Source organism: Magnolia sinica, chromosome 3, assembly GCF_029962835.1.
Source record: "Magnolia sinica isolate HGM2019 chromosome 3, MsV1, whole genome shotgun sequence".
NCBI classification, from domain to species: domain Eukaryota; kingdom Viridiplantae; phylum Streptophyta; class Magnoliopsida; order Magnoliales; family Magnoliaceae; genus Magnolia; species Magnolia sinica.
The window spans coordinates 120,861,453-120,874,731 of NC_080575.1; the positions used below are offsets into that span (position 1 = coordinate 120,861,453).

The 13,279-nt window shown below is 38.3% G+C and overlaps 1 protein-coding gene across 1 annotated transcript; it reads left to right on the forward strand.

Annotated features, from left to right (window-relative positions):
- The first annotated feature begins 7,108 nt into the window (after positions 1–7,108).
- On the forward strand, positions 7,109–8,144 carry LOC131241005 (la-related protein 6A-like). The gene is made up of 5 exons (XM_058239611.1): positions 7,109–7,264; positions 7,441–7,512; positions 7,601–7,680; positions 7,771–7,855; positions 7,992–8,144. The coding sequence occupies exons 1-5, from the start codon at positions 7,175–7,177 to the stop codon at positions 8,112–8,114; spliced, it is 450 nt and encodes a 149-aa protein (XP_058095594.1). The 5' UTR covers positions 7,109–7,174; the 3' UTR covers positions 8,115–8,144.
- Positions 8,145–13,279: the final 5,135 nt, after the last annotated feature.

The following is a 13,279-nucleotide window of genomic DNA, read 5'->3' on the forward strand; positions in this document are numbered from 1 at the left end:
GGGGAACGTGGGTTGATCGCTTGGTATCTCCTTCGGCAATAGGATAGAAGATTACACGGGCCTTTTCCAATACATTGAGAACAGGGGTAAGCCCCTGCCTCCTCCTAAGACCCCCGTCAAACAAGTTTCTCGCTCCCCTAGTAACAAGGAGCTTCTCAGACTTCAATTGTCTCTGGCCATCATGGAATGCCAAATCGGTTACGTATCGGCCGTATCGGCCGATACGTAACGGTAACGGTATGAACCGTTACCCGTTTCGGGGCCGAAACGGCCGATTCGATTTTTTGTACCCGTATCGGCCGATACGGGACCGATACGGGCGTAACGGGCCGTTACGGGCCCGTAACGGGCCCGAAACGGTAACTTGTTTTTTTTTTTTTTTTTTAGCTCTGTTTTTGCTGTTTTTTTGAAACCTCTTGCTTCCAAACTGTTTCTAACTCATTCTACTACTAATTTCGACCAACCTTAGCTAGGTATTTGATAGAAAAGCACATTATATTATAGATTTTTTTGAATCAAAGCTCGGTGGGCCATTTTTTAGAAATTCGTCAAAAATAGGTATTTATACTTTTTTTAATATATTTTGCTGTTTTAATCATGTCATATGATGTGTTAATCATAGTAGAACATGTTAATGTGCATTTTACAGATTTGGGGTGCCATTTAATAAATTTTTAATATTTTTTTCTATTTACGCATGAATTTTGGCCCTTTTTTTTAAAATTCGAAAAATCAGTTTTTAATGGTTGTTTTGCTGTTTTAATCATGCCATTTGATGTATTAATCATAGTAGAACATGTTAATGTGCATTTTACAGATTTGGGGTGCCATTTTATATTTTTTTAATATTTTTTCTATTTACGCATTTATTTTGGCCCTTTTTTTTAAAATTCGAAAAATCAGTTTTTAATGGTTGTTTTGCTGTTTTAATCATGCCATTTGATGTATTAATCATAGTAGAACATGTTAATGTGCATTTTACAGATTTGGGGTGCCATTTTATATTTTTTTAATATTTTTTTCTATTTACGCATTTATTTTGGCCCTTTTTTTGAAAATTCGAAAAACCATTTTTAAATGATTCTTTTGCTGTTTTAATGATGTCATATGATGTGTTAATCATAGTAGAACATGTTAATGTGCATTTTACAGATTTGGGGTTCCATTTTATATATTTTTTATATTTTTTTCTATTTACGCATTTATTTTGGCCCTTTTTTTGAAAATTCGAAAAATCATTTTTTAATGATTCTTTTGCTGTTTTAATGATGCCACATGATGTGTTAATCATAGTAGAACATGTTAATATGCATTTTACAGATTTGGGGTGTCATTTTATATTTTTTTAATATTTTTTTCTATTTACGCATTTATTTCGGCCCTTTTTTTGAAAATTCGAAAAATCATTTTTTAATGATTCTTTTGCTGTTTTAATGATGCAATATGATGTGTTAATCATAGTAGAACATGTTATTGTGCATTTTACATATTTGGGGTGCCATTTTATATTTTTTTTCTATTTACGCATGAATTTTGGCCCTCAAAAATAATTGCAAACACCTAAATGTAAGATATTTTCATATTACATTCATTCTAATGTATCTATCATTGATAGTAGAAGTTAGAAAATTAAATATATGAATTTTGTAGTCAAATTCAGGTTATCTAGTTCATAAATTCATCAGACAGTCCGATACAACTTCTCACTAAAGAGTGGACCGTTACACCACCATAAACATGTTCCAATTTATAAATGAATGCATATTTGGAATGCTTAGAATATTCCGGATTTAATCCATATTTTTTCATATTTTTTTGGTTTTGGAGGTCACCGTTACGCCCACCGATACCGATACGGGACACCTTGCTGGCCATACCTTCCACGTCTTCGGCTAGATGTGGGAGGAAGAGTACTCAGGGCAGCTCGGTGCCCCAATGATTGTTCTTTCTTGGAACGTTAGGGAAGTTGGCTCCAAGCAGAAGCGGAGCCTCATCAAACGGTCTATTACGAGAAAAGATCCGGACGTTATCTGTTTACAGGAAACTAAAGTTCCGGTTTTCTCCAACAACCTTCTGGATACGTTATGGGGAGCTCAGGATGCAAATTTTGTCACATTGGACGCTTCTGGATCTTCAAGAGGTATCCTCATTGCGTGGAAATCCTCCAGGTGGGATCTTCAGTACTCGTTGACTGGAGTATTCTCTAAAGCAGTTGTTCTTCAAGATAAGTATTCATCCTTCCGATGCATTCTCATTTCTGTTTATGGTCCTAATGATGATTCTCTAAGATCCAACTTCTGGGATGAGCTGATTGCCATCAGACAGTCTTATTCAGGTCCTTGCTGTTATGCAGGCGATTTCAACGTGATCCGTTTCGCTGAGGAACACTCTCAAAGAAGGCGATCTACTCTTGCCATGCAATCGTTCTCCGACTGGATTCAAGCCCAAGAACTGGTGGACTTGCCTCTCTCAGGTGCCAAATATACCTGGTCTAATGGCCGCAGATCCTTGATTTAGTCGCGATTAGATAGATTCCTCCTATCTACGGACTGGATTGAGGAATTCCCGACTGGGACTCAGATTGCTCTTCCTAGATCGACTTCTGATCACTGCCCTATTCTCCTCTCAATCATAATTGATGATTGGGGCCCCAAACCATTCAAATTCAACCCCGCTTGGCTGAGTATCGAGGGTTTTAAACAGAAAGTTGTTGATTGGTGGGCCTTATTTCAGGCTGACGGCTTTGCTGGTCACCGGCTCATGTGCAAGCTTCGTATGCTAAAGGAAAAATTAAAAGATTGGAATCAAGATTATCTTAGGAAGAGAGACCACGACACTGAGGCTTTATTTGTAGTGTTGCAGCTGATCGATTTCGGATTAGATGGCCAAGTCCTCCCCTGGAGGTCTTAGCCAGATGCATTCAAATTATTCAATCCATTTCCTCCAGATCCTTGGAGGATGAACTATCCTGGAAGGTCAAATCGAGATCCAAGTGGATAGCTGAGGGTGACAAGAACGCTAAGTATTTCCATAGCCTTGCCAATTTGCGAGCCCGGGCTAAGGTTATCCACAACATCTCTGTGGACGGTAGACAGATTGATGACAAAGATGAGATTTCGGAAGCTGTTGTGTCCTGTTTCAGATCTCTCCTTTCTTCTAAAGGCTGGACTAGGCCTCGGTTGGATGGGATCCTTTTCCATTCTCTTTCGTCGTCTGAAGTTGATCGGCTGGAGTCTCCTTTCTCGGGTGAGGAGGTTAAAGCAGCTATCGATGCGATGGCTGGGGATAAATCTCCTGGCCCTGATGGTTTCCCTATGAGTTTCTTCCACTCATTCTGGGACACACGTTGTTGATTTTCTAAGCGAGTTCCACGCCAGGGGAAAGCTTTCTAAGGGTATTGGAGCATCTTCCATCTTTCTCATTCCTAAAGTGCCAGGGGCAAATTCTTTCTCCGAATTCAGACCTATTAGTTTAATTGGCAGCGTGTATAAAATCTTAGCTAAAATCCTATCCATAAGGCTTGCTACTGTGATGGATAAGCTGATTTCCAATCATCAAAATGCCTTTATCAAGGGAAGATAGATTGTGGATGCAGTGCTTATTGCGAATGAAATTCTTCACTCCTGTCATAGTTCCGGTACTAAATCAGTATTTTGCAAGCTTGACATAGAGAAGGCCAATGACCATTTGGACTGGAAGTTCCTTCAATACATGCTCTCCCGAATGGGTTTTGGTTAGAAATGGAGGATGTGGATGAAGGCCTGCGTTGAATCTCCTCACTTTTCGGTTCTTCTCAATGGCATCCCTAAGGGTTTCTTCCCCAGTTCGAGGGGCTTGCGCCAGGGAGATCCTCTCTCGCCCCTTCTTTTCCTCTTGATATCCGAAGCTCTATCCCAAATGCTGCTGAAGGGCCAGAGCGCTGGGCTGTTCAAAGGCATCTCCATGCCAGGGGTTTTCATGCCGATTTCTCATATTCATATTCAATTTGTAGATGATACGTTGATCATTTGTGAAGCCGATGAAGAAGCCATTGTTAATCTTCACACGACTCTTTGATGCTTTGAGGCAGTGTCGGGGCTGCGCATCAATATGGCTAAGTCCAAAATCTTTGGGATCAATGTTTCCGAGCAGGACTTAAATTCCTTCGTTCTTATTTTCAGCTGTTCCACAGCCCTTCTGCCGACATTCTTCATGGGTCTGCCGCTGGCCATTGGCTCCCCTCCTCTTTCCATGTGGGACAAGGTGGTGGAGAAAATCCAAAAATCATTGGCCAGATAAAAATTTAGGTACTTGTCTATGAGGGGCAGGCTTACGCTTATCAAAGTTGCATTGTCAAATATTTCCATTTATTTCATGTCCCTCTTTATCTGCACTTCGGCTATTCGGCGTTGGATTGACAAGCTGAGAAGAGATTTTCTGTGGAGTAGTAAGGAAAATCAGAACAAATTCCATCTCCTGGACTGGCAAGAGGTCTGTACGCATTTCAAAGGAGGCGCAAGCGTAAAAAATCTGAAGGTGATGAACAAGGCCCTCCTGGGCAAGTGGACCTGGAGACTTGGATCGAAACCGGAAGCTTTATGGAACAACGTCATCAAAGGGAAATATGGGCCCTCCTCGGGAGGTTGGTGGACTAGGGATTCTTCCGCATATGGAGCTTCTCGTATTTGGAAAGGAATCCTTCGATCCAAAAATCCGGTTATGGGGAATATTGCTTTTCATTTGGGAGACGAGTCAGCAATTCGATTTTGGGAGGACCACTGGATTTGGGATAGGAGTTTGAGAGAGAGCTTCCCATCTATTTATCGTCTTGCAGTTAGGAAGGTTAACAGTTTTTTCTCTCAATATGAAAATGGCATAGTCTGGGACATCAGCTGCCGCGGGAATTTGTACGATTGGGAGGTTACTCATTTTGCTGATCTTCTTGATTGCTTATCCAGGGTTTCCCCTTCCCTGTCCGATCCGGACAAAATCATATGGACCAAAGATAAATCCTCCCAGTTTTCGGTGAAGTCTCTTTACTCTTCCCTTCTCCGCTCCTCTCCCCCTGCATCGTCGGTTACTCCATTTATCTGGAAATACCCCGTCCCGCCAAAATATATCTGTTTTGCTTGGTTGGCCTCTAGGAATCGGATTTTAACAATTGATAACCTCATGAAGAGAGGAATGCAGTTCGCCAACATCTGTCTTTGTTGCATGGCCTGTGATGAATCGGTCGATCACCTTCTTGTGCACTGTCCGTTCGTCTCTCAGATTCGGCTGGATTTTTTTTCAAGATTTAGTGTTAGTGGCTGCGTGCCAGCTTCAGCTTCATCTTTTCTTGCTTACTGGCATGGGTTCAAGATGGGTAAAATCAGATCTAAGGTTTGGAAAATGGCAATCATGGCCATATGGTGGGCGGTTTGGATGGAAAGAAATGACAGGTGCTTCAACAATGCGCAGGCTTCGGTTCAAGTTGTGGGATTGAGAGCCAAAAAGTTGCTTATCGAATGGGCTTCTGTTGTGCCTAGTCTTAAAGATTTTAATTTTCTCTTTTTAGGCTTCTAGTTTCTTCTTTTCTGGCTCTGTTTCTGCTATCTCAGCAGTCCCCCTTGTTTCTCTCCTTCATTTTTTAATATATTCTCGTTGCTTTAAAAAATAAAATAAAATCATGTGATCATTCCCCAATGAAGACTTTTGAGATTTTTTTGGTTTTTTTTGGAAAAGTGTAATTATTACCATAAGCTCAATTACTGTGATCATTCCCTAATGAAGATTTACCTCTTGAGATTGGCTTAGTTATTACAATTTACATACCTTGGGATGGTAATTTTAATTTTCAAACAGCTGTTGGATCTATTTTTCTCAATTACTGTTGATTTTTCATGAACAGAACCGTCAATGCTTGTATCTGGTAGTGATGATTCCAAGGTACTCTACATGTATACTTGTAGCATATGTGCAACGTAGCAAAGATATTCTTGCATGTTTTTTTTTTTTAAAAGCGAACTGATTAATTTTAGGATTTACAGCAACCCAGACCATTGATTTGATGGGTTCCATCATGGATACACCATGAAGTAAGAATCTTACTTGGGTACAGTCCCAACCTCAGTTCCATCATGGATACACCATGAAGTAAGGCATCTGTTGACTGTTACCCAGCTCATTGCTGTAGGTGTCTCAACATCTTGACTGTGTTGCAGGATTTGATGTTCTCCTTACTCATCTGAGCTAGTCCCTCCCCCTTTTTAATGTTTTTTTTTTTTTTTTTAAATGTTATTGATTTGGATCCCCATTTCTTGAGTAGTTTTTAATGAAGGATCTAAAATTAAGCTAGGGAAGAAAGAAGATGAAGAAGCTGATGAAATATAGCAGGTACTTATGACAAGTTTCCTTTACTAGATGTTGCTCCTGGTGAAGCTACACTGTAGTTATGCCGAGCTTCTAGGATAGGTCTGAATGACTAAGCAACCAACTGCTCTCTGATTCTTCATCTGTACTGTAGACCTCTTGTTCAGATTTATAGCTAGTGTTTTCTGCTTTCTGTTTGTAGTCTTTCCCCCCCTAATATACCACCCTGGTTCTTTTTAGGTAGAGACAAGAACCCATGTCAGATTCGGCCAAATAGTTATTCTTAACAAAGCAATTTCAATGTTATTTTTTTGAAATTTTCTTGACTTGGCATATGATTGGATCATCTGAATATTAGCAAATCCATCTTGAAACTAAGTTGCCACTCTCACTTGAGAATATTACATTTTTTGCTCTTAGAAACTTAGAAAAAAAATCCAAAAGATAACAAAAGTGAGTCTATCCAAAGACTAGTGCAGCCACAACGAAGTATGAAATTTTTATTTCAATGTTTTATGGTAGAAAGGGTTGGGGCTTAACTTGAACCAGGGAATTAGAATCTGGAAGCAAGCAACAAGTCGTATTGATTTTCATAACACTTACTGATCTTAAAAGGCACGTGCTAGCATTTATTTCACATAGGGCATCTCTCATTGCTGATTTCTATTGGCATTTCTATAGAATCTATACTTGATATGGGATTATATGTATCAAGTTCTTGGAAGGATGTCAAATAATGCCAACAAAGTAATTTTTAGAGCTTAATTTAATTTCTTGAATAGTTGTTTACAAGTGATTTTCATGCCATGCTAAAATCGGTTTCATTTTTCTTGTTGCAGTACCTATGGCAGTTATTGCTTCTTTTAGGAAAATGAAAAAGCTTGTCCAAGACATTTCATTGGTTGAGGCTGCACTTAGGACCCCGTCTCAACTTGTAAGTTTAGCATGCAGCCTCTAAGCCTTTTCAAATCCATTATCCAGTAGCTCTATCTCTCTCTCTCTCTCTCTCTCTCTCTCTCTCTCTCTCACACACACACACACACACACACACACACACACACACACAATGCACGAACACACATCTTATTTCCATTGTCCCTTCACATGCAGGTTGTAAGTTCCGATGGAAAGAAAGTGAAGCGATTGCATGCATTGCCTGATATTGACATCGAAGATGCAAAGGTATTTCTATGATGGCTTCTTGATCATTTTCACAGCAATCTGTTACAGTCATAAACTTTATTCTAGTATCTAATTTGTGAACTCTTAGTTGCACACTGTTTTGGTAGAGAACCTTCCAGACGCCTATTCAACAGAGAGCATTCAACGAATTTTTGGTGACGTTGGAAAGTATGCCTTTGCGTTGTTATCAAATTATTAATTGATGCCCCATGTTTGGGCTAAAAAAAAAACATCTTATGATTCTTTCTGGATGTTCAGTATAAAGAATATTTGCATTCATAACCCTCACTCCACTGAGGAATCAACAAAGGCCAGTAAGGCAGAGAAGGTGATCAGCAGCAAGGTATATCGCTTGAAATATTTTTCTTAGATGTTAATGTCATGCGAAATGATCACAACATTTCATTTGGTTTCTTCATTATTAGGTTGCTTTCTTCATGAGCTCTAGTAGTAAATAACTATTGCATTCTTTCTTTCAGGTTAACAAACCAAATCTTCCACTTGCATCGCAATTTTCAGGTTTTTTGGAAACAACAGCTTGTCTGATACATGACTGCCATCCCAAAAAAGCTATAAACTTCTTAATGTGTATGTTCATCTGACTCTATGCTCTGTTTCCCTCTGTTGACACAATCTCCTAGGAATAGGTAGTTGGCATCTGGTGGAAAACCTCCATATTCAAACAGTCGTAGGAGGTCCGAAAATTGCCCATGTATGTCGCCTGCTTAGCACTGGAAGAAGAAGAAGAAGAAAAACCATTCATTTGACCAGACAGAGAATAACAAGTCAAGAGAGCTAATATTCCAAACATTGAAATGAAATAGGAAAAAATCAAAGAGAAGATGCAAATCATTCATGCAGTGGAAGATGATGTGAGATAGGATGTAAGCTATTTAACTCAGGGGTTGTTTGGATGCCTGTAAATGGTTTAAGTTGTAAATGATTGTCTGCATTTGGATAGCCTATAAATCGTTCTAGTTCTATAAATGCAGAGCCAATCTTTCCAATGGAGAGCCTGTAAATGAAATCCAAACTTTTTGCCTGTAAATGAGACGGGTAAAATGATGTTACAGCCTGCAAATGATCTACTGTTAAAAAAGGCGTTGGAAGGGACCCCTTAGCCTGTAAATGATTTACAAGTAATTTAAAACTTAGCCTATTTACAGGCTTCCAAATGACCCCTTAAGACACTGGATACATGCGTCGGTGTTGGGCTCATATCAGATAATGTGGTATGCATGTTCATTCTTTGAATGGTTCATCAGGTGAGCTCTTTGTGCAGGCCACTTTTCCTTGGAACAAATGCTTTAAAATATTGGGTGAATGGCCTGCATCCTACGTATATGTATAGCCCCAACTGATCAGCAGATGGTTGGTATTCTGGGTAGAACACACAGGGAATATGTATGTGATATCCACTCAAACCACTGTTTGAATATGGAGGTTTTCCACCACGGTTGCCAACTACCTATTCCTAGTATACTCATTTTTAACTGTCTAATAAATGAACAGCAATCTAATAGCCAGATAACCAAATAAGAGTAATTTTCGGTAGATGACACATCTAAAATGGTACTGCAATTATTTGCATGACAGGTATGCAATTTCTCAATAATTTCCAGCTGCATGGAGGTCAACCAGCATGCTGTGCCAGAGTATCAAAATATTTCTCTATGGAATAAGCAAGTTCCAAAATATTGTTTGGATGTAATTTTCTATGTAATTTCCTGGGGTGAGTTTTGATGCAATTCCATAATATGTATTTCCCTGATTTGCTGTTTTTTCCTGTTTGCAAATGCAGGAAACACCTCAGATTATAGGTTTTAATGTTTACCCTATGAAACCTGCTTAACCCCCATTGTACACTTTTAAAAGTGTTGATTAACCATGTTTATATACTTTTTAATACATTCGACTGTGAGGAAAAACTGGTGAAATGGTAACAGCATTTTTTGTTTTTAAATTACAAGGCTGAAAATGAGGAATGATTATTTACTCTTATAATTTTATAGTAACATTACTTACATTTGACTGTAGCGATGAATTTGCTACCATTATTTGTTTTACTTGGACAACATTAGATAAATAATAATTTTCTAATATAATGTAAAAATATAATGATTATAATTTTCTTTACCTATATACATTTTACTATAATTCTTATTTAAATAAACACTTGAAAATAATAATGAGGATTCATTTACCTTACATCATACAAAAAATAAAAATAAAAACCAAACACGCCTCAAAGTAAATCTATTTCCAACAATGGCATTGTTGGGTTATGTGGTGATGTTTTTCCTTTCACCTTCTTTTTTTTTCACCATCCAAAAATGCCCATTGTGAATGCCAGACTACCATCTAATATTTGGAACCTTGATGCCTTGGTAGGTTAGTAATATCCTTGAAGCTTCTGAATGAATGTGGACAGCCAATCTTTAATCTGATATGTCCCTTTCTTCCATAAAACTATTGGCTAGCCATGATGCTAGTACACCGATGCTGTGGTATCAACCATTTGATCAATGCATGAAAAATGTATAGCCAAGATTAAGTGGACAGATACCATTGACTCCAAGAAGCTACTTTGAGTATATGATACTGATAATCTGAAATAGGAATGTTAAAAAATAAAAATGGATGATCATAGGACAATGGCCAGAATTCAAGAGGTTCAGGTCATTAGCCATGACTTTTGTACCACGGCCTGCCCCCGATTATTAGGCCCCATGACAAAAGAGCACTTCGGCAGAAAAATCAATCCGGTTGACTCATATGGTGAGCATACCAAAAAAATAATGAACGAGCACTGCTCTGATCCAAAGTAGGTGTGACCCACCTAATGATGTTTCAAGTTTATGAATTTGAAATAGTTCTCTTATCAATCTTCACCATCCATCTTTTCCGTTATGTTGATTGGATGATCAGGATTGTCCCGCTGGTGGGATTTTGCCTTGTTGCCTGACAGGAGTCTTCCTGGAATGGATGAACAACCCGGATGGATGATTGGGCTGTTTCACATGTCCCAAGCAGCAAGTTGTATCTTAAGCCCACCTATTCTAGCTATATTAGATCCTCAGCCAAGGCCAAAATATAATAGGTTTCAATACTGATGACTGGGGCCCCTGATTTGTTAATCTAGAGCACTCGTTTTTTTAACTCCCAAGATGGATGTACCATCCCTCAAAAAACTCCCTCAATGGGACAATCCAACCCGTTGACCTGTAGCCTGTCATAGACGGTTAGGATAGAAATATTGATATGTTCATAATTAAATAAGTACATACCTAAGTGGCTGTCGACCCATGATGGATGCATCATCAATAGAAGAAACTGGCCTTCCGATTTGTGTCCTTCAAATGGATGGTCGGGAAAGGAGATAACAGGGTGGTGCACGTGAACTAAAAAGAGAAACAAGACAGGTGGCCGAGATCTTCCCATCTCGGAGATTTTTGGGGGACGGTCCATCCAAGTAACGGCCCCACACAACGGTCTGGATCACTGAAATGGCCCGTGATTCAAGATGAAAACTAAGTATCCTGTGCACATCCTCAGGTGGAGGATGAAAGAATATCCTCCAAAAGAGAAAAAGGACAAGGAATGATTATACCCTAGTGGCTTTCATTCAATATGAGAAAGTAAGATGAGAGAGAACCCTACCTAAATATATTCAGATTAACTCAAATGAAGAGAGATCACACTATCCTCGGCCTCAGAATTCAAAAGGCCGAGGACCACCTCTGAAAGCATTCCTCCCCCAAGGACTGGTATACTTCATCCACAATGACAGCCTAAAACTATGTGGGAGGAAAAAGAAAAAGAAAAAAACCTATTTGTTCAACAGTGCAAAAACCTGAAAACCTGATTCAGCTTGACTTGGAAGACTTAACCCGACTCGACTTGATAATAAATTATTATAAATTGAAGATATTAAGAATGTTAATTGATATTTAAGAAGTTAGATCTTATCAGTAAAATAAAATGTAATTCGGAGTAACAACCTTTTCTTTTCTTCTTCTTTTTATTTATTTATTTATTTATTTATGAGCAACTCAAAGTAACAACATTACCAGTATCTCACTGGTTAGTTTAAGGTTGTTGCCGAGTTTGAATCCCCCTCCCAATACAATTATTGTTAATATAAATTTCTTAAATTATTTTTAATAAATAAAATCTGGCAACTTAGGTGAGTGACTTAGTTCGAGTCACACCAGTTGTGTGAAGTTGACTGAAACATCAAGTCGACTCGGTGTGCCTCTCCAAGCTCATGCCGAGTCAGTCCAAGTACTGAGTCATGCCAAGTCGACTGAGCAATCAAGTCAACTCGACAAGTTTCTCTGAATCCAGGGCGAAATCAGGCCAAATACCGAGTTTCACAGAGAATCAGCTCAAAATCTTGCTGATCCGAGTTGACTTGGCTGAGTTTTGAGTTGAGTCAGCAAGTTTTAGAACACCGCATTAAAAAGAAAAAGAAAAAAAAAAACATGTAATTGACCAAAATTTTAAATCTCCATATATTTTGAAAGGTGGGAAAAACTCTTTTTAGGCAAACCGAATTAAACACATTTTTTCAATAAAATACCTTTTTATTCAAAAAAAAAAAAAAAAAACAAACAAACAAACTTTTGGGGCACTTGGGAAAATAAAGATTGTTGAACACTACCCATTGATAAAATTGAGTAGAAGGTGAATTTTTTTTTAGTAGAGATGGACTAATTTATACGAAGATTACTTGAAAGGATTTAAGAGAGGTGAAGAACAACATTTGACCATCTATATACATTATTATTCATATTTATAGAACTCTAATTATCTTAACTAAAATGTTCTATTTTAACCTTATTTATATAAAATATATGCAAATGTATAGCCACTTCACTCTGTTGTTTTGAGTCCAAATCATATTAAACCCAAATCTTTCATTCTCCAAATAATTAGTGTTTTGCTTCTTCTTTTTAAACCGTATTTTTAACAACCAAGACCAAATTAAAGATAAACATTCCCCGTACCTTTTTCTTCCTGTAAGCCGTTTTGCCAACTATGTTCGAACTATGGTTTGTTTGCTGTGGAATGTCTTTCCCAGTTGTGCTTTTCCCAGGAATGCCAAAAGAAATGACACATTCACCCATTTCCCACATTCCACAGGGAGCACTTTCTGTGATCCCACCATTTCCTGGCTAAAACTTCTGGTGTCACTTCCTAGGAAAGGGAAACTCATAAACCAAGTTCCACCTTTCATTGGATCCAAACAGCCTCCAAGGGTGCATTTGAATACCTGCAAACTGGATGGCTAGGATGCCTTTTATTCAGAAAAATTAAGGCCGGGTCTGGTTCCATGCAAGAAAAATGATTTACCAATTACCATAATTGGGATTCAAATCTTAGTAGAAATTTCCCAGAATCGTGAAATGCTACTCTTATAGAAATGAAAAAGCTTTTTCTTTCCAATACAGCACATGAGATCCTCACTTAGCAGTGAAAGTTCCCCCAGGAGAGTAGTAGTAATCTAAGAAACCTAAAATAAAAATAGTGATAGTTATACTTTCTTTTTTTCGATAAACTGCTGCTTCAGGGAGGCGATCCTACAAAAACAAGATAAGGGGGGATTTCTACCAAAACGGAAGGCGAGAGAACCATTTCGTTTCATTTCATTGATTCATTGATGCATGTTGCTTTACAACCCACTTATTTATAATCTCGTCTAGAATCTTCCCAGATACTAATGATTATCACTGGATCTAAATGGACCCACTCGAATTCTAATAAT

What these genes read in the sequence shown, in the direction of transcription:
- LOC131241005 (XM_058239611.1), top strand. Translation starts at nt 7,175, where the DNA reads ATGGCAGTTATTGCTTCTTTTAGGAAAATGAAAAAGCTTGTCCAAGAC. An exon ending in TTAGGACCCCGTCTCAACTT is followed by an intron (nt 7,265 to 7,440) that starts GTAAGTTTAGCA and finishes CTTCACATGCAG; the next exon opens with GTTGTAAGTTCCGATGGAAA. An exon ending in ATTTTTGGTGACGTTGGAAA is followed by an intron (nt 7,681 to 7,770) that starts GTATGCCTTTGC and finishes CTGGATGTTCAG; the next exon opens with TATAAAGAATATTTGCATTC.